At 36.7% G+C, this 23,844-nt stretch overlaps 1 protein-coding gene across 4 annotated transcripts in view; it reads right to left on the bottom strand.

The window, feature by feature from the left end:
- The window catches only part of USP3 (ubiquitin specific peptidase 3), a 104,292-nt gene that overhangs the window by 60,966 nt on the left and 19,482 nt on the right, over window positions 1-23,844 (bottom strand). For 3 of the 4 annotated variants that reach the window (XM_030317976.2, XM_030317974.2, XM_030317975.2), the window contains exons 2-3: window positions 12,617-12,677; window positions 8,860-8,991 (exon numbers count right to left, since the gene is read on the bottom strand). In XM_030317976.2, coding sequence (XP_030173836.1) covers window positions 8,860-8,991; window positions 12,617-12,677 — 193 coding nt within the window. Of the gene's footprint in view, window positions 1-8,859; window positions 8,992-11,387; window positions 11,482-12,616; window positions 12,678-23,844 lie in introns of those variants that run through there. The other variant, XM_030317977.1, reaches the window with a different exon arrangement.

Here is a 23,844-nt window from a genome sequence, read left to right on the forward strand (position 1 = left end):
GGGTGAGGACTCCACACACGAAGCTCTGATTCAAGACATTCTGTGTACAGTTCATGACACATGACCACTTAATCTAAAGACTACCAGCAGCAGGTATATGAAATGCTGGCCAGAGCTTTTTTTTTTTTAATAAACTTTTTTTTTAAATTTTTTTTTTAACGTTTATTTATTTTTGAGACAGAGAGAGACAGAGCATGAACAGGGGAGGGGCAGAGAGAGAGGGAGACACAGAATCTGAAACAGGCTCCAGGCTCTGAGCTGTCAGCACAGAGCCCGACGCGGGGCTCAAACTCACGGACCGTGAGATCATGACCTGAGCCGAAGTCGGACGCCTAACCGACCAAGCCACCCAGGCACCCCTAATAAACTTTTTTTAAAAAGTTTATTTATTTTTGAGAGAGAAAGAGAGAACATGCAAATGAATGAGGAAGGGGCAGAGAGAGAGGGAGAGAGCCCATCAACACGGAGCCCAACTCAGGGCTCAAATCCACAAACTGTGAGATCATGACCTGAGCCAAAATCAAGAGTCCGATGATCAACTGAGCCACCCAGGAACCCCAATAAAAACATTTAATAGAAGTCCTATATTTTCTTTTATCCCCTCAAGGGCATTATTTTGGTGACTGCTGGCACTAAAAAAACTAGGTTCCTAACACAGAGTAGGTTCTCAATGGATATTTACTGAATAAGAGCAACACATCTGCTCTTGTGATTTTTTCTGGATGCTGTTCACATTATGTTTTTATTTTTTAATGTTTATTTATTTTTGAGAAAGAGAGAGACAGAGAGCGTGAGCAAGGGAAGGGGGGGAGGGGGTGTGGGGGTGTGGAGACAGAGGATCTGAGATCTGAAGCAGGCTCCAGGCTCTCAGCTGTCAGCACAGAGCCCAATGCAGGGCTCAAACTCACGTGAGATCATGACCTGAGCCAAAGTCAGACACTCAAACAACTGAGGCACCCAGACACTCCTGTTCACATTATGTTTGAAAATCATTATGCAAATTAGACTCTCAAGTAAAAATTTTCAAGGTAAAAATTTGGGGAGGAAAGGACTGCTTTTAACACTGAATTTTATTCACAAAGGATCTATGTCTTTGCTTTGTGTCTTTAATACGTTTATTCCTACATATAGTTTATAGTTTTTGCCATTACGCTGGGGTTTTGTTTGTTTCTTTGATTATTTCCTTTTTTTTTTTTAAAGTTTATTTATTTATTTTGAGAGAGACAGAGACAGCACAAATGGGGGAGGGACAGAGAGAGAAGGAGAGACAATAAGGCTCCACACTGCCAGTGCAGAGCCGGCTGCGGGGCTTGAACCTACGAACCATGAGATCATGACCTGTGCCAAAACTAACTGAGTCACCCAGCTGTCCCTGGGTATTTCCATTTTTGATTGATAACTGCTAACGAAGCTATTATTATTTGTATATGATATATCACCATTTCAAAATTTCTTAACTAATTCTAGTTGTTTTCTACTAAAGTTTCTGTGAATTTTCTGGGCATTCTATTATGTAATTTGAAAACAAAAAAATTTTTCCCGTTTTCCAATATTAATACTAATTATCTCATTTACTTACTGTCTTACTTCAAAGGCTAGAACTGCCAAAACAATGCTAAATGATACTGACAATCATGTAAGTGATTTTTAAATATTTACTTATTTTTGAGAGAGAGAGAGAGAGAGAGAGAACGCACACACAGGCAGTGGGGGATGGGGGGGTACAGTGCAGAGAGAGAGGGAGACACAGAATCCGAAGCAGGCTCCAGGCTCTGAGCCATCAGCACAGAGTCCAACATGGGGCTTGAACTCAGGAATCTTAAGATCATGACCTGAGCTGAAGTTGGATGATAAACCGACTGAGGCACTCAGGTGCCCTGATCTTTTTTTTTTTTTTTCATTTTTTAACGGTTTTTAAAATTTGTGTGTGTGTGTGTGTGTGTGTGTGTGTGTGTGTGTGAGAGAGAGAGAGAGAAAGAATGAGAGGGGGAGGGGCAGAGAGAGACAAGGACAGAGCTCTGAGGTGACAGCAGGTGAGTCCAAGTGGGGTTTGAACTCACAGAACTGCGAGATCATGACCTGAGCTGAAGTCAGATGTTCAAAGGACTGAGCTATCCTGGCACCCCGCATGTAAATGATTATAAAAGGTATTTCTGTCTTGTTTCTGATTTAATGGAAATGGCTTTAGTACATGATGCTTCCTTTTTTTCTTTAGTTTTTAGAAGACTGTGATATTTTAATAATTTCCTTTTGTTTCAATGTTATTAGGATTTTTAAATTCAGAAATGGCTATTTATAAACGTATTTTTGCTTGTAATGATATAATAACTGGGGGTTCTTTATGAAATATGTTGATACAAATAATGAATACGTCCACAGACTTCACATGAAATTAACTAATTATATAATTTTTCTTTTTGGTACATCTTGCTGGGTTATATTTGCTTTAAGTTTTAATCATCTGCAACTATTTTAATCTGTGAAACTGACTTATTTTCTTTTTGGAGTTTCTATCAGATTTTTATCTAAATGCTTTGAAAGATTTATAACATTAAAATATATCAATGTTAAATTGTAATAGTTTGAGGCTGAACTGTCCAAGATAATAGCTGCCAGCCACATGTGGTGATTTAAAATTATATTAATTAAAATAAAACAAAACAAAACATTCCTCAGTCCCACTGGCTACTTTTTTTTAAGTTTATTTATTTAAAAAAAAAATTTTTTTTTTAACGTTTATTTATTTTTGAGACAGAGCATGAACGGGGGAGGGTCAGAGAGAGGGAGACACAGAATCTGAAACAGGCTCCAGGCTCTGAGCGGTCAGCAGAGCCTGACGCGGGGCTCGAACTCACGGACCGCGAGATCATGACCTGAGCCGAAGTCGGCCGCTTAACCGACTGAGCCACCCAGGTGCCCCAAGTTTATTTATTTTTGAGAGAGAGAATGCACACATGCGTGAGAGCAGGGGAGGAGCAGAAGGAAAGCGAGAGAATCCTAAGCAGGCTCTGCACTGTCAGCATAAAGCTTGATGTGGGGCTCTATCTCACAAAATGTGAGATCAAGACCTGAGTCAAAATCAAAAGTTGGACGCTTAACCCACTGAGCCACCCAGGTGCCCTGTACTAGCCACTTTTAATTTTTATATATTTTTTAATGTTTATTTATTCTTGAGACAGAGACACAGAGAGAGAGAGAGACAGAGCAGGAGAGGGGCAGAGAGAGAGGGAGACACAGAATCTGAAGCAGGCTCCAGGCTCTGAGCTGTCCACACAGAGCCCAATGCGGGGCTCAAACTCATGAGCCATGAGATCGCGACCTGAGCTGAAGTTGGACGCTTAACGTACTGAGCCATCCAGGTGCCCCTGTACTAGCCACTTTTAATTGCTCAAATGCTACCATATTTTATGGCACATATATCACACCCAAAACAGAGAAAACTTTCTCTTTCTTAACTTTGAAACTCTAAGGTTGTTTTTCCATTCCTATTAAGTGCTATTAAAGTTACAAAGATCCGTATGGCATCCTTGAAGAACTTAGAAAATACTCCCAGGCCAAACGACTCTCCACCAATCGGAAACAAGAAGCAACCATCATACAAATGAACCTGATTTTTTATACAACAGTAAAGAAACAATCTTTTAACCTACAGCTACAAAGTGATTTTTTTTATCGCTATTTATTTTTAGAGAAAGAGAGCCCGCGCACACACGCACATGTACGAGCAGGGGAGGGGGCAGAGAGAGAGGGAGAGAGAATCTCAAGCAGGCAACCGTCAATGCAGAGCCTGCTATGGAGCTCAGACTCATGAAGTGTGAGATCATGAACTGAGCTGAAATCAAGAGTTGGATGGTTAATCGACTGAGCCACCCAGGTGTCCCTACAAAGTGATCTTTAAATGGTAAGTTGTGTATAATACTAATACCAAAAAATCCCCTCAAAATAAAACAAAAACTTCTATACAAAAAGTACCCCTCAAAAAGGGCAGCAGGGGATCCAGCAATAAATTTTAAATTCCTTTTCATTCCCTTGTATAGTATTGTGATATTTGGAGGCAAATTTGATCTCTGGTTTTATTATAAATACTAGATATGGATACAGAAGATTCATCTTTTCAAACCAAGGAAAGTTAAAACTCAAAAGAACTCATTTACATAGCAAGCTTATTTTTAAATTCTTTTATTAAATTCTAATGTATTGCCATCAAATAGGCCAATTTTGGAAAATTAGAACAATACCTGCAGAGAAAATCTATATCCTTTGTTAAAAGCAAACAAGTACTAGCTTATTAGGAAAGAGCCCTTTATGTTTTCAGAACACCTCTATTAAAAAAGCTCTTTTTGAACTTCAAAATGATTATATACACAATGGAATACTACACGGCAATGAGAAAGAATGAAATACGGCCTTTTGTAGCAACATGGATGGAATTGGAGAGTGTTATGCTAACTGAAATAAGCCATAAAGAGAAAGACAGATACCGTATGTTTTCACTCCTATGTGGATCCTGAGAAACTTAACAGAAGACCATGGGGGAGGGGAAGGGAAAAAAAAAAAAAAAGGTTAGAGAGGGAGGGAGCCAAAACATCAGAGACTCTTAAAAACTGAGAACAATCTGAGGGTTGATGGGGGGTGGGAGGGAGGGGAGGGTGAGTGAGGGGTACTGAGGAGGGCACCTGTTGGGATGAGCATTGGGTGTTGTATGGAAACCAATTTGACAATGTATTTCATATTAAAATAAATAAATAAATAAACTTCAAAATGCTGTTTTTAAATAAACAAAACTCTTCCTGTTCTCTAATCTTTACATCACTGAAAATCTGTACTAAAATTGTTTATAAAGATAGTCAAAAGATGTTCCCCTTTTTAATAGTCAATCACAATTTTCTTTGAGAACAATTCGGTATCAATTTAAGTCCACAAATAAGAGTTTTATTTTTACCAGTTTTAGTTAAAACTATTTGTTACAGGTGTTTAAAATCTGAAATACAAGTCTTTTTTCTAAACAAATGAATTGCTTAACATTTCATAATATTTCCTTGTGTGAAAGAGTGCCTTAAAACATTACCTGCCAGAAAAGAAAAATTCTAGTAACTTAGTTTTAATATTCCTTTTACATTTTTGTATCCTCAGAAATTCAGTTACTGTTGATAAGGATCGGAATCGGCAAGACTATGTCAGATGTCAAAAGCTATTTGTTCAGTATTTAAAAACTATTAACTCCAAATATCTACATAAGAAATCAAAGTTCCTAATTTTAATCTTAGTTTCTTTGTGATAAAAGAACGTATACCACATACAATTCCATTTTTACTGACTGGAGAGAGAAGATGGGGTGTGAGGAAAAAATAAATTACTTAAATAATAAAAGTGAACACTAGCCCTTGTGGGAGTGATTTTCATTTTGGGGGAGATTTTCATTTTTATAGAAATCTTCACTTGACTTCAAAGCTTAGTTTAGCTGACTGATTTCCTAAATGAGTAGGTCTGTGTCAAATCAAAATTACTCCTTTTGGTGTCGCTTTCCCTCTTTGGAAACAGTGACCCATTTTATGTTGTTCTGTTTGGATGATATGAACTTCTTCCGGATGTCCTGTTTATGTGAGAAGTGAAGGGAGCTGTAGCAAGGTGTCCCTCTTGGGAGGTAAATAAAATAGCTCACACTTGCCATGATTTAGGTCTTCTTGGAGAAAGATTTTCCATGGCTATTCAGTCCTCCAAAATGACCAAAGGACACGATATTATAGATGTGATGTAACCTTCCCCATTTTTGGAAGATACGTAACAAAATACAAACCTTCAAACATATACTGCCCTCTCTGCACCGGACACTGAGTAGCGTGGAAGAGATTATCTGACATATGGTTCCTGCAGTCACCAAGGACATTTACAAATAACCTAATGCACAGCAGGAAATTACAAGTATCCCAAGAACTATGAGTTTAAGAGCGATTACATCTAGCTACAATAGAAGCTGGGAGGAGGGACTGGGGAGAGTTCAGTGGTTAACTTCACTGAAGGATATGCAAAGATAAGGCAGGGCAGGGACTCTTGGAAAGGGGAAATAAAGATATGGCATGTTTCTCAAGAGCATGTTTCAACTTCTTTAGAGTACAGAGCACATGGAAAAGGAGCTTTAACATTAACTAAAGTAAAAAGATTTTGACCACGGTAATAATAATAAAGTTAAAACTAATGCACCAATATTTTACCAACGAAGCAAATCATTGAGTCTAACCACAAGAAACTTATGGGCAAGGAAAATTTATAAACTGAAGTGAAATTACTGAAGTGTACTAGAAAATAACACACACACATTCATACAGAAAGAAGAAATCCTTTTTCATTTCTTTCTTAATCACACTGAGGTATGAGGAAACTTAATTTAGAGTACAGCTTTCTCAGTTTGCAACTATCACAGATTTCTTTTAAGGCATCAATGTAATCCTGCTGCAGGGTGAGTCCCTGGCATTTTGTTTTTAAACCCCCAAATGATACAGTAATGTGACCAGATGCAGTTCCCTTCCTACATTTCAGAAGCTCTGAGCGTCCATACACTTGCAGCTCTGTATAACTTCACAAAAAAGACTGGCAATTGGCCAAGAAGGCTCTGCCATGGTGTATATTCCCCAAGAACTGCCATTTAAGGGGCACCTGGGTGGCTCAGTCAGTTAAGTGTCCGACTTCAGCTCAGGTCATGATCTCATGGTTCGTGAGTTCAAGCCCTGTGTTGGGCTCTGTGCTGACAGTTCAGAGCCTGGAGCCTGCTTCAGATTCTGTGTCTCCCTCTCTCTCTCTGCCCCTCCTCAACTCACGCTCCTGTGTCTCTCTCTCTCTCAAAAGTAAAAAACATTAAAAAAAATTTAAACATCTGCCATTTAATTCCAATTCAGCCATGAAACCACACGTACTTTAGCATATTATACCAACATGAAACAAATCAAATTGCAATTCTGGTTAATAAAGGCATTCCTTCAAAATTCATAAAGTCTCAAATGTATTTTTACAAATAAAGACACTGAAGTATACAACATATTTTTAAATAGACCTATGAATATTAATTCCACTCCATTATGATGATTTTTTTAAATTTCCTCAAAGAGTTACTGTTTCCTGATAATCTTACCAGCTGCAAGAAAACCCACTGCAAACTTTTCACATAGCACACAGAGATTGAATTGTATTTCCAAACTTCCCCATTTAACATTTCATGCACACTGCTAAATGAAAATGAAGAAAAATGTGTGTTTTCAATATCTGGTATGTATAGATTGATCTGACTCACAACAATGATTATGAGATTATACCTAAAGAATGATCTTAATTTCCACTCACTAAAAGAAATAGTCTTAAAGAAACATGGTTCTGTCAATTAGGTAGCTACCTCATTCTAGTATGTAAGTGTCCTGAAGGAAAAGAGGAAAAACTAAAGAGAACACTTTAAAAGCCTGGCTAATGCGTAACTTTCATAGGAAGCAGTGTTTTACAACAGCAAATAACAATAAACTGAGCACTAGCCCATGTGTCAAAATCTCGGCAAGATTTTCATTTTTCTTGAAACTTTTTATTTTTATCTACCTCCAGCTTCTCTCTCTTCCAGGTCTGGACATCTTCCACCGAAACAGTAGTAGTCTAAATGACTAAATCTTAAGATATTTATTCAGTAGCCACAATTTAATAATGTTCAACCTGTAAAAATTTTAAAGATGGGAAGCCATTCTTTCCTCCTTTTAATGGACATTTTTCTACAATACAATAACCAACTAAGGATGATATAGAAAAGATTAGCACAAAACTTCAGTAGAGTGTGAATCAAAAGTGGTATTTAGACTTTAAATCCCCATCCGCGCCCAGTACCGCTTTCATGTGACATTCAAGGGCTGTATGGCCAAAAAAAAAAAATCTCCAAAGGGATCCTTCAAATGGCTTTTTCCCCCCTTCAATGTCAAAAACCTTTTGAATTGAGAGTAAACTGATAAAACAAGTAAAGAATTATTCATCATAATTTACTAGTCAACGACAAACATTTGCTTAACACTGAAGTTAAAACTGCAAAAACAGTGACCTTCTGAGTATAACAAATGGATATGAATTGTTAAACGTTACTGTAAACTAAATAACCTAGTTCTAAGTAGTCACAAAAATCGATACTTCTTTCATTGCCATTTATATGAAACATATATGTATACTATATTACAAAGAGAGAACAGGGACTCTAATATTTTAAAGGATGTGATATTTACAAAACAAAACAAAACAAAACAAAACAAAACAAAACAAAAAACAGCCTGAAAGGCTACACATGAAATCCTTAACATTTATCTACAGAGGAGGAGAAGAGAATGGATCTGTGCTGGGAGAAGAGAGAGTGTCAGAACAGTTTTTTTAAAAAGAAGTTACATTTTTAAGATTACATAACAAAATGTTACCCAGATAGTAAAAGGATACACTTGGTTTTTTTTTTGTTTTTGGTTTTTTTTTTTTGGTTTGTTTGTTTTTAACAGAAGTTTGTATCATAATATTCTTCAATTAAAAACAAAACAAGAAAAAGAATATAAAGAACCACAAACAAATGCTTTTCATTGCCCTGCAGTTTACTGAGATGAACAAGGAACAGAGGGGGTGGGAAAGAGAAGGAGGCCCAGAAGTTGAAGGGAACAATGCAGAGTAAAAACTGAATGAATAAGGACAGGCATTCCTAATGGCTCCAATCCCCTATGAGTCCTAACAGAACAAAAAGGAGGTAATGGCAGCAGCACTGGTTTAGAGATCGACGGGGAAGAGGTGAGAGCAAGGAAAATGAGACAACATTTGCACACTGAGTAAGGAATATCATTTCCAGAAAATACTAATACTTACCAGTATGTACTGTAGCTACTGCAATCCATACACACTGTGTGCTGAGGTTTATCTTGCTTTTCTGATTTCTTATGATTAGCTAAGGGTACTTGTGCATCTTCATAATGTTTTTTTGCATGGCCATTCACATACCTTATAAAAACCAAATAAAAATTCATTTTAACCCAAATATTACTTTGGAAGTTAAAATAGTAGCAGATGACAATAAAATCAGATGATAATCAAACTAGAATGAGAAAGAATTCCTCCTTTTAAGAGTACTCAGTCCTATAAAAGCATTCAATTGGATAGTGATTTATTAAGCTGAGTGCTTAAAATATGCTTTTTTACAATCAAACATGACAGTCAACTTTTAATTATACACAGATTAGGGTGAGGCAAGGAAAAGCATCATCTATGCAAATCAGTTTCAATACCATTGACATTATCACTTATCAACCCCTTTGCTAATGCTTTTGCTGTAGCTTTTTTCTTTTTTTAAGCTTTTCTCAGACTGCTAACCCCCAACTCAGGTTGTTCTCAAAGGTGAACTCTGTAAACTAAATCACTCAACCACTTCCCAAAGGACCACAGGTTATGCCTGGACTGCTGCTTAATATAAAAGGTGAAAGTTAGATATGGAAACAAGATCATCTTCTGTCTCTTTCTCATCAATATGGCTTCAGATCTTGTATTCGAACGCCTAAATAATTAGTTCCACTCATATGGAAACACGTTTGTTTGGAAACAACAGAAAGTACAAATCATCTTAAACCTACATAAACTTATTTCTTTACATGGACAAAGACAATCAAAGGTCAACTACATTCACAGAAATCTCCTAATACTTTCCAACTCAGATTTAATAAATCAGTGTATTACAGAAGGCAGAATGAAACTGAAATAATGCGTATGGTGTACACCCAAATTCCTCTCAACCTCCACCTAAATATTGTACTATGTTGTAACTGACCAGTACTGTGAAGACCTTATAAAACAAAATTTCCCAGTCCCTAGACAGTAGTCGATTTATAGAAGGCAAGGCTTAATTGAAAACTCAGTCAAAACAAATGTTGTTTAAATGGTACCAAAATAAACATACTCAGAGAATTAAAGTAACATTTTGTCATGAGGCATCTCAATTATAGTAGGAGCAACACTCACCTTGGGGAAAGTAGGACAGTTGGGGTAAATAAGGAGGATGAACTTCAGGTCCAGCCTCTACCCTAGGAAAGCTGGAAGCATCAGAGGCACTACAACCTCACCTTAAACTTTAATGTTTTTTTTCCCCTGTTTTTTCATCATAGTAAACATAACCAAAACTTGTGTGTATATGAGTCCTCTGTCCACAAAGGTATAAAGCAATTTTAAAATAAAATAATGATTAAGAGTATAAGCTCAAAAACTAGACTTCCTGGCTTCAAAAGTAACCTTGTCACATGCTAGACATCGTGAACTTAGACGAGTTACTTAACCTCTGTGCTTAGAAAGTGGTCATATTACGCACATACGTTGCATAGGTCAAGAAACACCCAATATTTAAATTCCAAGGCATCATATAGGTTCAACATCTAATTACCTCAATTTCCTATGCTTATATAATTTATACTGTCGAGAAACACAACTACTATTTATAATGAGCACCTTCCAAATCAAAGAAAAAGCAGTACTGAATGATGATAATAAGGCATTACTTTAAGTCTTTGAAAATTGGTCATCTGTACATAGTACGTATACTTCACTTAGCCACCACACTATAGTCTTTCAATGTACTAGAGGTTTCAATGGTTACTGTAAAACATCACTGAAAAGTAGGAAGTGTATTACTGCTGACATTAAGATTAGCTATGTTTTGGGTAATATTCAAATATATCACTCAGAAGTTAACAGTTACGTATAAGATGAATAACATACAAACAAGTATTTCCCTCATTTAGATTAGATTTTAACTGGACAATTTGGTCTAAGAAGGAAAAGCATCAATGTATATATCACAGACCTCTAACAATCACAAAAATTTGAAAAATAAACAGGATGATGTCGTGAAGGCCAACTAAATTACATAAATCAAATATGCTACTGACAAACTATGTTTTCTAGTTGAAGGAATATTCAATTTAAGACTTTCTGCAGACAACTGGCCTAAAATTACTGGAAATCAGAACCCTTGGCAATCAATACCCAGGATTACATAAAAGAAAATTAACCAATCAGCTATGTAAAATGAAGAACCAAACACAAGCTACTCTCATTATCTGTTTAATCTATTTAATCATATTTCTCTGAAACTATGTAAAATTTCTAAATTTAAGACTGCTTGCAATTAGAAACAGACTACCTGCAGAGTCTAGAAATTTTTCATTTTGTTTTTCCAAAACCTACTTAAGAGAATTGTTTGTTGCTTGCTATTAAGAATATTAATCTCTCCAATTTTTGCGAGTTTGTTAGGTCTTTTTGCTGACATATGACCTTCAAGATTTAGGTCGTAGAGCACTATGAGACAACTGGAGAACAGAACTACATAAATTTTAGTGCATTATAATTCTCACCTCTCAAAATCTAGGAGAGGAATCTGTCTCTTCAAGTGCAGAATTTAAGTGCTTGTACTTTTCTTCTTTTTTTAAAAAAAATGTTATCTGTACAAAGTATTTTCAGGTTCCCCAAATCCTAGAGATTTCAAAACCACAACAGCCACAATTAAGATATGCAGTTAACATTTTCCAAACGTACTTTTAAGTGTACATGGAAAAAATACTCAATTCCACGACTCAAAATGTAAAAAATCAAAAGTGAACTGAACATAGATGCTTTCTTCATGCAATGAAGATTTAAAAATAACAATGGGGAAATAGTCCTAATAAATACAAAGTATATTTCGACCTGTGTGACAGTATGATTTCCCGTTCTAAGTAAATTCAAAGTGGATTTTCTAAGTTAAAAGAGCAATAGGAATAAATGTGCTACTGCCAAGGTAAAAGAACACAAAGGTTGGTATTTATTTGAGTTTGAAGAAAAGAGTTATCAAAGTATTTAAGTAACATCATTTTGAAGCCAAGAATGGGAACGAAAAGCTAGGCTTGAACCAGAATTGGGGGGTGGGGGTGGGAGTTTTTCGTAAAACAAAAAACGTATTAATGGAACAATGAAACAGTTGGTACATCTTAGACACGAATTAATAATGAACTCCACAGTGAGATCATTTTCAAGGGGATTCCTTTATCTGTAATAAAGGGAGCTCTTTATCTGTAAACATTTTGTTATTTTGTTTTCAGAAGAATGATGTGATAACTGGAATTTGATTCAAAAGTTAGTAAAGCCGGGCATGGTAAAGGGAATAGAAGAAATAAGACAGGAAACGTATTGACAGCTGTTGAAATTGGGTGATGAAAGTAATGGGGTTCAATTATATTATCTCTCTACTTTTGTGTATGCTTGAATTTACCCTATTAAAAGGTTTAAGAAACAACCATAAGGTAAACTTTTATTTAAAGATTTCGAAGTTCTCTCATTTCATCTTTTTAATCAAATATTACTAGATTATCTGATCATCAAATTAATTCTTCTGAGTATCAATACAAAGGTTTTTCCCCCTAGATTTTCCTCAGTTTTATCACTGAGCAAATAGACTGTATTAGGAGAGGGAAGCCATACAGAGAAATTACAGACTATGATTAAGCAATGGTGTTGATAATCCAAATCAATAAAACTTTGGCATAAAGCTTAAAGGCAAATTGAAAAAAATCAAGTAGGGTAGTGAGGTAATAAGTATGTCACCTACCTTCCACAGTGGACACTTGAACAAGTCAAACAGACCCAGGGGCTTTTGTTGGACCGGCACACTAATAAAAAGAAAAATACACAATATACCAATTGTATCATGTTATTTCCCAGTTTCTCCCCTAATCTGTAATATCATATCCTGTGATTAAGTTATAAATTCCATGGCTGCTTAGGTGTACTGAAATCCTAAATCCTTGCTTTGTGAGTGCATGTACACAGAATGGCTGCCTAATTAAAGTTACACTGAAAAGAACTGAAATGCATGTCCACAGCAGCTGCTCATTTTAATTGTTGACTCAAACAGTTCAATCACAAGTTAAGAACATATACATTTTTCCTTTATTACGTATTCACTTTTACCAGTCTCCAACAAGCTAATGACAGTCTATTTTCTCTTAAAAACATTTTTTAAGTCTAATTTTTTAATCACATGTCTTTGCCAGGCAGATTATATACTAATATAAATGACAATTCTTTCAGTTTACTTAGTTAGAGACAAAGCCTAAAGATACAATTTGGAAGACTACACCCAGCTCTTCCCAGATGAATGTCTTGGTTGCATGAAATTCAATTCTAAATAGGACAACTGCATATAATTCCTGCTGAGGGTAAATCAGGACATTATTTTAGTTTAAGTATTATAAGGATGGGACAGGCAAGAAAAGCATGAAAACTTTTAAAATACTGCTTATAATTTTGCCTACTGTTTACCTATTCAATTAAAAAAAAAAGCCCAATAAACATAACAATGATTTTCAAATGAAGAGACACAAAAATCACGTGCAAAGCTATTTCAAAACTCCTATGTTTTACTCAGGCAAAGATATCTACATTGGGGTGGGGAAAGAGGACAAAGAACATGTGTATTCTGAGAAAAGTAGCTTCTCAGGTGACTCCGTAATACAACCCCTTGAGAACCATAAGTCCACCTCCTAGGGGTATGGGAGGGGCACCATGGCACAACCACACACTCAGGAGTATAATAAATCCATTGCCTGGCACACAGTGTGTACTCAATAAACATCTGTTGAAAGTTCAAATTTCCTAGTTTAAGCTCCTCCAAATCCTGGTCCTTACTGTACTATTCTTGCCTTACACATTACAACAGGCCTTTCTGGCTGGTAAGAAAAACTGACCAAAACTTGAAATGAGGTTAATCAAGAACCATTGGCCTTTTCAACATGTAATGAAGCATTAAGAGGTCCTCCCAAAGATTTTAATTATAGTACTACTGTTTGACTACTGTTTATTGTTGATTAGGACCCAAATTCTATGAAGTTAGAGGTAAACAGGTAGATTTTTGAGATGTATCTGTCCAGCACACTCCAAAAGTAATGGTTTTACTACTATATAGGACATTAACCAATTTTACATCAAGTTTAACAATTTATTTCAATGTTCTTTCTTCAATATCTACATGCACTCAATTCCTCAAATGCTCTTAAAATCAGCTTTATCATCCTGCTGTTTCCTTCATTAATGAGTTAAATAAATCTCTGACATACCTTCATTCTATATTTGTATGGGAGGGAAGAGGTAGGCAAGGAATAGGAAAGTACAGTGATACACTGCCCAAGGGATTCTGCTTGTCTGGCCAGCACAAGGCTCTAACCTTTCTTGAATATGAAAGCTTTGTGTGGTAAAATTTCCTTCCAGCAGGCAAGGTTCCTACCTTTCCTTAATGCATTCACACCTTTACAGTAACTGCCAGGGCCATCCTGAAGGCATTTGAGGTTTTTACTTGATTGGGTCCAATTTTATTATACGTGGCATGTAAGCCACATGACCAAAAGGCCATGAAGAATTCTAGCCAAACTACTAACAGCAATTATTATAGGCAGGTACGTGAGAAGACTATATTTGAGGGGAGACTGTTAGCTTTTCATTTGTACACCCCCATGATATTTGATTTATATCAACAGGAATATGATGTTTTTATAGTTTGAAAAGAAAGTTCTAAAGTATATATTTTTTAAAGGAAAATAAATTAGAACACAGCTTACTCAAAACAGGTATTCACGGTTTGAGATATAACTGGAGGACTGAAAAACCATGAGTACTATAACTTTGTTCCTCCAGCAAATCTTTTTCTCTTATTAAATACTAAGAAACACATAACTCAATCGGGGGTGGGGGGAGCTGTTGAAGTTTAGTATTAACCTGAAATATGTAATTATGTTACAACAGTAAGTTTAGGCCCAAGTTTTTAACTATCTAGAGTTTGTTTTCATTTTAATTATGGAAACTTTTTTTCCTCTTTTAAATGAGAAAAAAATCTAGAGTAATATCACTATCACTTTGGTGTGTTTTCTACAAAGTATTCCTTTTTCCTCCTTATAGTTGGAAATATACACACAGCACATACAACTTTATAAACTAATTTCTCCACTGCCAGCATATTAAATGCATTTCTGCATGCTGTTGAATTTAGAACAACATATTCTACATCTTGTGTTATAACATCTCAATTAACTCAAAAAGTTTTATTAGCTTTCTAATTTCTCAATATCAAATTTTAAAATAGCAAATTTTGCCCTGAGGCTAGGGCAAAAAGAAATGGGAGTAACTACTTAATGGGTATAGAGTTTATTTTGAGATGATGAAAATGTCTCAGAACTAGATAGAGGTCATGGCTGTAGATGTACTAAATGCCACTGAATTTTTCACTTTAAAATGGTTACTTTTGTTATGTGAATTGTACCTCAATAAAATAAATAAGTAGGTAAATAAACAGGGATGTTACACAGGGATGAAGAAAGAGAATAAAAGAAAATAAAGTATTGACTTTCAGAAATACTGCAAAAAGTGACTGTGCCTTTTAATAAAACTCAAAAAAGACTTCACTTCCTAAGTTAAGAAACCTGACTTCTTCTAACATGAATCTTTACAGTAAGAAAGTTGGTCTTGGCTATTTAAATGACAGTGCTTTCTGAGGGCTTAATACTTTAACACCAAAAAAAACATCTGAAAGCTAAAAAACTATAGAGAATAGGGTATGATGAGACATTCTGAAGCCACTTATTGCACTGTGTTAGGGAACAGTCACCATTTATACATACCTTATCCAAATTAAAAACCTTTTTTAAAAAAAATTTTATGTTCATTTCTTTTTGATAGAGACAAAGACAAAGAGAAAGAGAGAGAGAGCATGAGCAGGGGAGGAGCAGAGAGAGGAGACACAGAATCCAAAGCAGGCTCCAGGCTCTGAGCTGTCAGCAGAGCTCAACACGGGGTTCAAACTCACGAGCCATGAGATCATAGCGTGAGCCGAAGTCGGACATTTAACTGACTGAGTCACCCAGGCACTCCCAAACAAGGAAACTTTAATGTACCCCATTGTAGGGGTACATTAAACTAACTTTCAATTGTTGTTGAGAACAAGACGTAGCATGAATAAAAGAACACTACAAATAATTTTGAAATTATTTATTTTATCACCTTAAGGGGCACTATCTTATTATAAAAGGTAGTCTCAATTTATAGGCAGATGAGTTTCAAAAGTTTATCTGTAGGATGAACATATTTTCCATGGAAACAGTATTAGAAGTTTCCCAGGCTCTTCTATAAAATGCTAGATGAACCATAATGTAACTGGAATAATATACAGTTGACCCTTGAACAATGCAGGGAGGGTTTAGGGTCCCAACCCCACACAGTCAAAAATCCATATATAACTTTTGACTCCCCAAAAACTTAACTACTAATAGCCTATAGTTGACTGTAAGTGTTAGTGATAACATAAACAGTCCATTAACATATATTCTGTATGTTATATAAGAGTAAGCTAAAGAAAATATTAAGAAAATCATAAGAGAAAGCACATTTACAGTACTACACTATATTTACTGAAAAAATCCACATATAAGTAGACCCACATAGTTCAAACCTGTGTTGATCAAGGGTCGACCATATATATACATATATATATGTTTTTTTTAAAAAACACAACCCCACAGAGTCAATAAAAATGTTTTTAAGCTATGAATATTCATACTATCTATTCAGTGAAAAATAAAAATATTAAACTGAAGAGGTTTTATTTTTTTAAATCTTAAATGCTAGAACTTGACAGAAACAGTTATAAGGATAGAAACTTGTAGAAGTTTAAAAAGATAAATCTAAGAACTTATTAGAGCTCTTTTTATTACACCTAATTATACTTAAAGGTGATATCAAGGCAAGGAAGTCAGGTGGTGTATTTCTCAGTTACACTTGGCCACGACAGAGTCACTGGATCTCATAAATGGAGTTTTGCCTTTACTCAGATTATAAAATGTCCTCAAAGTTACTCTTTCTTTCACCAATCTCTCCAATTTATTTGGATTCTTCCAACTGTAAGCTAAGCTTGGGCATCTTAGTTCAGAGGTTGGTACTAACTAGGCTCCCTCTACTCTCCTCCTTCAACTATGGCATCACAACCTTCCTCTGGCCCTGTTCTCACCTCAGCCACAAACTCTACAGTTTGGCAAAAGGGCCTTTTTGGAGGTAGAGAGTCTTGATCTTCTCCTGGCTAGAGCCAGTCTCCAGAAGGTAGAAGCTATAACACATATGCTGAGAGGGGTGAAGGAGCACCAGCCTCTAAAACATGCTCATGCCAGATCTTCTTCCTAAAAGCCCCAAAGTTTTAACTCTCCTGGAAACGAGGAGGTGAGAACTAATAGGGCACACAGGCAGAGGGAAGGCATCCAAGTGATCTATGACCAAAATGATTTTATTTCTTAACTACTTTTGCAAAAGGAATGGTAGTGTGCTCCTTTATCAAGAGATAAAGAAAGGCAGAAAACTAGGGGCCCATTTTGTGCTTAAAGGGTCATTTACACACAAATGTTTTCAGCTTGTGTTCTGAAGACAAGGAGTTCGTTCACAAGACAAGATGGCATCCACATTGAATACAACGTTCTTTCCACATAACCACTGATCTCCAATATCCTTAGTATTCACTACCTAGAACCTAATAATATACAGTACATTTGATATTCAAAGCCTATCAACAACTCTCATGAAATTCTAAAAATGTTTTTAATAAAACATCATGCACCAATGCTTATGATACAACTTAGTCACTGTTTCTACCCACAAAATAGTTCAAGCATACAGCACTGACAGGCAAGCCACCTATAGTGCATCCATTACTCACTAGTTGCTTCAACTCAAAGTGAGGCTCTTTACCTTCTTAAGAATTCAGAAAGGTGAGGATCCAATGACCACGATTCTAGTCCTGGTTCTACCATTACTAGAACCAGAGAACTCCTGAGAATATCAGGAGTGTCTGGGTGGCTCAATCGGTTATGTGTCTGACTCTTGATCTCAGGGTCATAAATTCAAGACCCTCATTGGGCTCAGTGCTGGGAATGGAGCCTACTTAAAAAATTTTTTTTGAGACCATCACTACTATTCTGGGTCTATTTCTTCATTGTAAAATGAAGACGAGGCGACAGGCATGTCCTCTCTAATCATAAAATTAGTCAAAGAATATAAGGAAAAAAATGAAACAATGTCATCTTCCCATATAGGCAGAAGTCTCCCAACTCTACTCTCCACCTAATCTGAAGGCCTAACACAAGGATTAATTGCTAATGTAGTATAAAATTCTAAACCAATGGTTTTCAGCTTTTTTTCCTGCCTCCCACCACTTGAGAGGCGAACACATTCCCACCACATCGCCCATCAGTAACAGCAACTCACTTCAACAGTAAGGGGTAGGAAGTTTAAGCGTATGGAATCACTGTATAAAACTGTTATAGACAAACACGCTGCTATGACAGTAAAACTCAGAACACTACTCCCCCCAAACACACACAAAATTTTTTAAGTGTAGCACTCTAAAAATATTACCAGGCCATAAGAAAACATCCACAATACGGGTTTTTTAAAAAGCAAGTTCAGGGGCGTGTGGGTGGCTCAGTCGGTTAGGCGTCCGACTTCGGCTCAGGTCATGATCTCTCCGTCTGTGGGTTCGAGCCCCGCGTCAGGCTCTGTGCTGACAGCTCAGAGCCTGGAGCCTGTTTCAGATTCTGTGTCTCCCTCTTTCTCTGACCCTCCCCTGTTCATGCTCTCTCTCTGACTCAAAAATAAATAAATGTTAAAAAAAAAAAAAAGCAAGTTCACTTTTATCTAATTCATATTTATCTAGGACATACTATGTATCAGGCACCATGGCAACCACTTTATGAATATTACTTAATCTAATCCTCTAAAATCCAATAAGGAATATATTATTCTTTGTACAGATAAGCAAACTAAGGCATAGACAAGTTATGTAACTTGCTAAGTTAGTAAGTGACAGAACTGGAAATCAAACTCTGTTTGAAGGCATGGATGGCTATAAAGCAGTAAGTCCAGAAGGTTGTCATATTTTTGGAAAGATTTTATACTATGTGTTTCCGTGTGTATATTATATACCTGTTTATGGAATTTTTAAAGTCTGAAAAGATATATAGTATATAACTGTTAGTGGTTATGTAAAACAAATGGGATGGGGGATTGGAGCCACATGGGCCTATTTTCTACTACAGTGTTTGAAGTTTTTCAGAAACCATTACTACTTGTATAGTAAAATTTTTAAATGGCTTAAATTTAAAGATGCTGATAATATAAAGTTGTCCTAATGAAAGAGACTTAATTCTAAATTATTAAGCATGAGTGGTAAGTTAAATCAAAATCCAAGACTACAACTTACGGGTTTGTAAAAATATAATCAGTGAAAACAAAATTTTTGCAGCTGTTATTCAAAACACACACATATACACATTACACAAAAGTGTCAATAGTAAAAGTGTTATTCCCTGTGAAACTGAAGAACAGAGCAGTATTATCATAAAAATTCTATGAGTATTCCAGTAAATATAAGTAGAACAATATTCTAGGACTAAACCAGCTTACCCTCTAACTAATGTATTTTTAGATATTTAAGAGCAAGGCATATAATCTTCTTTATACCATAAATATTATTTGAACCATATGTTCACAAGCCTATTCTATGCTACAAGTTCTGAAGTCTCTCCTATCTTCAACTCGAATCCTCTGAAATCACTGGGGGAAAAGAGTTGGTAAAGTCACATAAAGACAGCAGGAACTGGGCCACAATGTAGTCCAGAAAAGAAGAAATCCAGCTATACTAATCAAATGCCAAAGGTGCCAGAGCAGTCTGAACACAGCCAAAATCATGGTCTGTCACACCCCATCACCCAATGCTGCTCATTCTGGGAGTGGGCATCGGGTTCCCAAGGAACAGAGAAATAGGAGAGTTCTCCTAAAAAGCAATGGGAGGTGCCAAGGGCCAAAGGAGTAAGCCAATGCAGAGTCTGGGAGACTAGGCAGAGGTCCAAATACTAGAGGGAGAGGAGGAGGAGGGAGGAAGGAGGGTGCAGAGGAGGAGGAGAAGATGATGATGGTGACGACGATGACCACCAAGCATGAGCATCAAATCCAAAGGGGAAAGAAGTGGCAGGGAGGGACTCAAGGCCAAGATCACAGAACAAAGAGTTCAGGGCCAAGGCAGGGAAAGCAATTATGAAGCAAAGCGTACCTTGGTCGCCTTTCCACTTTGCCCCATAAGAACCTTTTCTACCTTCCTCCTTCTGGCAGCTCTCTCCTGCTCACTCCCATTCTTATTCAAGACTAGCAATCCATTAATCTCTCCTGAATCATTAAATAAGTAAATTGTTTTCTGGTAAGTCACGGTTCAGTATTTCTCATAATCCTTCTCTCCTGTTTAATGGCCCTGTGATAGATTAAAGATAGCCACAAATACTTTCACATTCCTTCCATCGAGAGGTAGGTCTATGTCCTCATTCTTTGAATTTGGCAGGCTCTGTAACTGCCCTGATCAACTGAATATAAGAGAAGAGACTCTGTATCCATTTACAAGTCCAGACCTTAAGAAACTGACAGCTTACTCTTGATATTACTTGGAATGCTTACTCTTAGAAAAGCCAGCCACCATCTAAGGAGTCTGATCATCCTGAGACCAACGTACTATGAGAAACCCACACCACATGGAGAGATATTGGAGAATATGATACCATGGGATCAGGGGTTGGGAAAGGGAGAGAGACTATGGAGCACAGAAGCACCAGACATGTGAATTAAGAAGCCATCTTGGAAGAAGACGGCTCCAGCCCTAGGTACTCCATAAGATGCAACACAAGCCAAGTTCCTCCTGAATTCCTGATTCACAAAATCATAAGCAACATAAAATGGTTGCTTTAAGCTATTAACATGTAGCTTTGTTATGCAGCAGTAGATAACCAGAAAACCACATCTAGAAAGAGAGCTATCAGTGATATAGCATCCATCACTCACACCTACCAAACTCACTGGAATGATTGACATTGTTTAAGAGAAGCGAGGATGGGAACCTTCAAAAGGTTCTACCCATAGGAATCAAAATTATATAAAGGCTAGACTATCCTCTCTGCAATAGAGGTAGTAAGAGAGTAAAGACATGGTGGTCTATCATCAACTAAACTGCCATCATCTCTGGGACTGGCTCTTTCTATATCCTCTCAATATTTTAATAACTCAAATCCAGATGTGCTGTCACTACCATAAGACAACCTAATTCTTATTTGAGCACAAAAATCACTTCTAATGTTGCCCTATATTATAAAAACAAACTTCAAATTTCAAAAACACTATTCCCATAGCAACCCCAAATTCTGAATAAAGATTCTTATGGAAGTGTTATGGACACTTGCAAGAATTCCTTTTCTCTCCTTTAAAACTACAAAGCCTCGGGGCACCTGGGTAGCTTGGTCAGTTAAGGGTCCAACTTTCTTTTTTTTTTTTTTGTTCTTTTTAAATGTTTACTTATTTTTGAGAGAGAGCGAGACAGAGCATGAGCAGGGGAGGGGCAGAGAGATAGGCAGATACAGAATCTGAACCAGGGCACAGGCTCCAGCTGCCAGCACAGAACCCGACGCAGGGCTCGAAGCCACGAACTGTGAGATCATGACACGAGCCGAAGTTGGAGGCTTAGCTGATTGAGCCGCCCAGGCGCCCCAAGAGCTTATCCTTCTTTTTTTTTTTTGGTCTCTGTGGATTATTTTTTTTAAGTTTATCTATTTATTTTGAGAGAGAGAGAGTGAGCAAGCAAGCAGGGGAGGGCAGACAGAGAGGGAAAGAGAAGGTCCCAAACAGGTTCTGTGCTGGGACCAAAGCGGGGCTCAAACTCATGAACCATGAGATCATGACCTGAGCTGAAGCCAAGATGGGAAGCTTAACCAACTGAGCCAGCTGGGCATCCCCAAGAATATGTTCTTTAATAAGCATTCTGGGTAACCTCAGATTTTACTGAAGGTTCGATTGGAAAAACTGAATAGTTATGAATGAATACTCTATCTCTGTTTCCAATTCTATCTTTGCTCTAAGAGTTCTAACATACTCCTCAGCCAGCCTGACTTGACCCCTATCTTACTCAGCAATGTCTGATCCCAGGCCTTTCTAGCTGGGATCAAGAGTCCCCCCCATCCTATCTAGAATGCCAAGATTTCTGAGGAAGTACTCACACTTTTCTCTTGGATTTCTGAGAAAATTGCTGCATGGCCAGCCTAGAAGAAGGAGGAGGAAAAGGATGGGCACAATGGCCAGAACTCTTTTCTATATCATTTGGGTTGAACTAGGCAGAGGCCTTGATCATCTGCCCTTGACTCAACCCTGCCAAAAGAAATCTTCCTTCTTTAACACAAAAAATACACCAAATGATTAGGTTAACCCTTATAGGAATGTAGCTGTTATTCTAAAGACTCAAAATAAACATGTTAAGAGGTCATGTGACATAATGAAGCAAGCATGGGCTTCATAACCAGCAGTTTTACGTTTACCTTCTAGCTTTACCATTGTTTTATTCTGTGACCTTAAGAGGCTGGTTCCAGAGCTAGCTTCTTCATCTGGAATAAAGGACAAACACCACCTCAACCTCACATGGCTATGGTAAAGATTTCCTAAGACAAAAGATACAAAGTGCACAGCAAAGGACCTAACAAAGAGACAGCACCAGTGACTGTCAGTTTTATTTCCCTCAAAAATGTATTAAAAAGAATAAAATGGCTGCCAGGGGTTAATTCTGGTGGCTGCTATTATATATAATACAGTTAACATATGTCCACATATACCATGAGTACCAATTCTCAGAATTTTTTCCCTTAGTTTACACTCACTAAAAGGAATTGCAGCTGACAATTCTTTTTCATAAAAAAATTCAAATACGTAAGTCACATTAAAGTCAGCAAAAATCCCTCAGAAACCCCTCCTATATCTGACCTAAAATTATAATATTCAAAACATCAAATGAAAGAGGTAAAATAGTCAATTTTAAGAAGTTTATTTCAAAATTGATTGAAGTACGATAACCACCTTAATGTCAGAATCATTAAATTTTATATATCCAATGTAAAAGAAATATACTGTATTTAGAAAGCAAATGCATTTTAGATGTACATTTTGAGAGACGTGCAAAGAGGTTTAAATAACTTAATGACACAAATAAAATATTTAAGTACAGAAACAACTTAAGTGTCAAAACCACACTGAAATACACTCAACTCAAAGGTATTTAGAACAGAGATTATATGATGGCTCACCAATCTAATCAAGCAAAATATACCTTGGGTATTCCAATATCCAGTACAATGCACTAAGCCAAGTCATTTAAAAATTTTTTTAATTTATTTATTTTTAATGAAGTATAGTTGACACACATTGTTACATTAGTTTAAGGTATACAACAGTGATTTGACAACTCTATACTATATCACCACAAGTATAGCTACCATCTGTCATCATACAACACTATTACAATACCATTGTACCTGCCCTATGCTTTACCTTTCATCCCCATGACTTAAACATTCCGTAACTAGAAACCTGTACCTCCCACTCCCTTTCACCCATTTCCCTGTCTCTCCACCCCTCCCCTCTGGCAACCACTAATCTGTTCTCTGTTTATGGGGTCTGTTTCTGCTTTGTTTGTTTTGCTTTTTAGATTCCATGTATAAGTGAAATCATATGGTACTTGTCTTTCTGACTTATTTCACTTAGCATTATGCCTTCTAGGTCCATCATGTTGCTGCAAAAGCCAAGATCTCATTATTTTTGATGGCTGAGTAATATTCCAGAGAGAGACAGAGAGAGACAGAGAGAGAGAGAGAGAGAGAGAGAGAGAGAGAGAGAGAGAGAGTGTATAAAACATCTTTTTTATCCATTCATCTATCAGTCCACACTTGA

The sequence above is a fragment of the Lynx canadensis genome, chromosome B3 (assembly GCF_007474595.2).
Source record: "Lynx canadensis isolate LIC74 chromosome B3, mLynCan4.pri.v2, whole genome shotgun sequence".
NCBI classification, from domain to species: Eukaryota; Metazoa; Chordata; class Mammalia; order Carnivora; family Felidae; genus Lynx; species Lynx canadensis.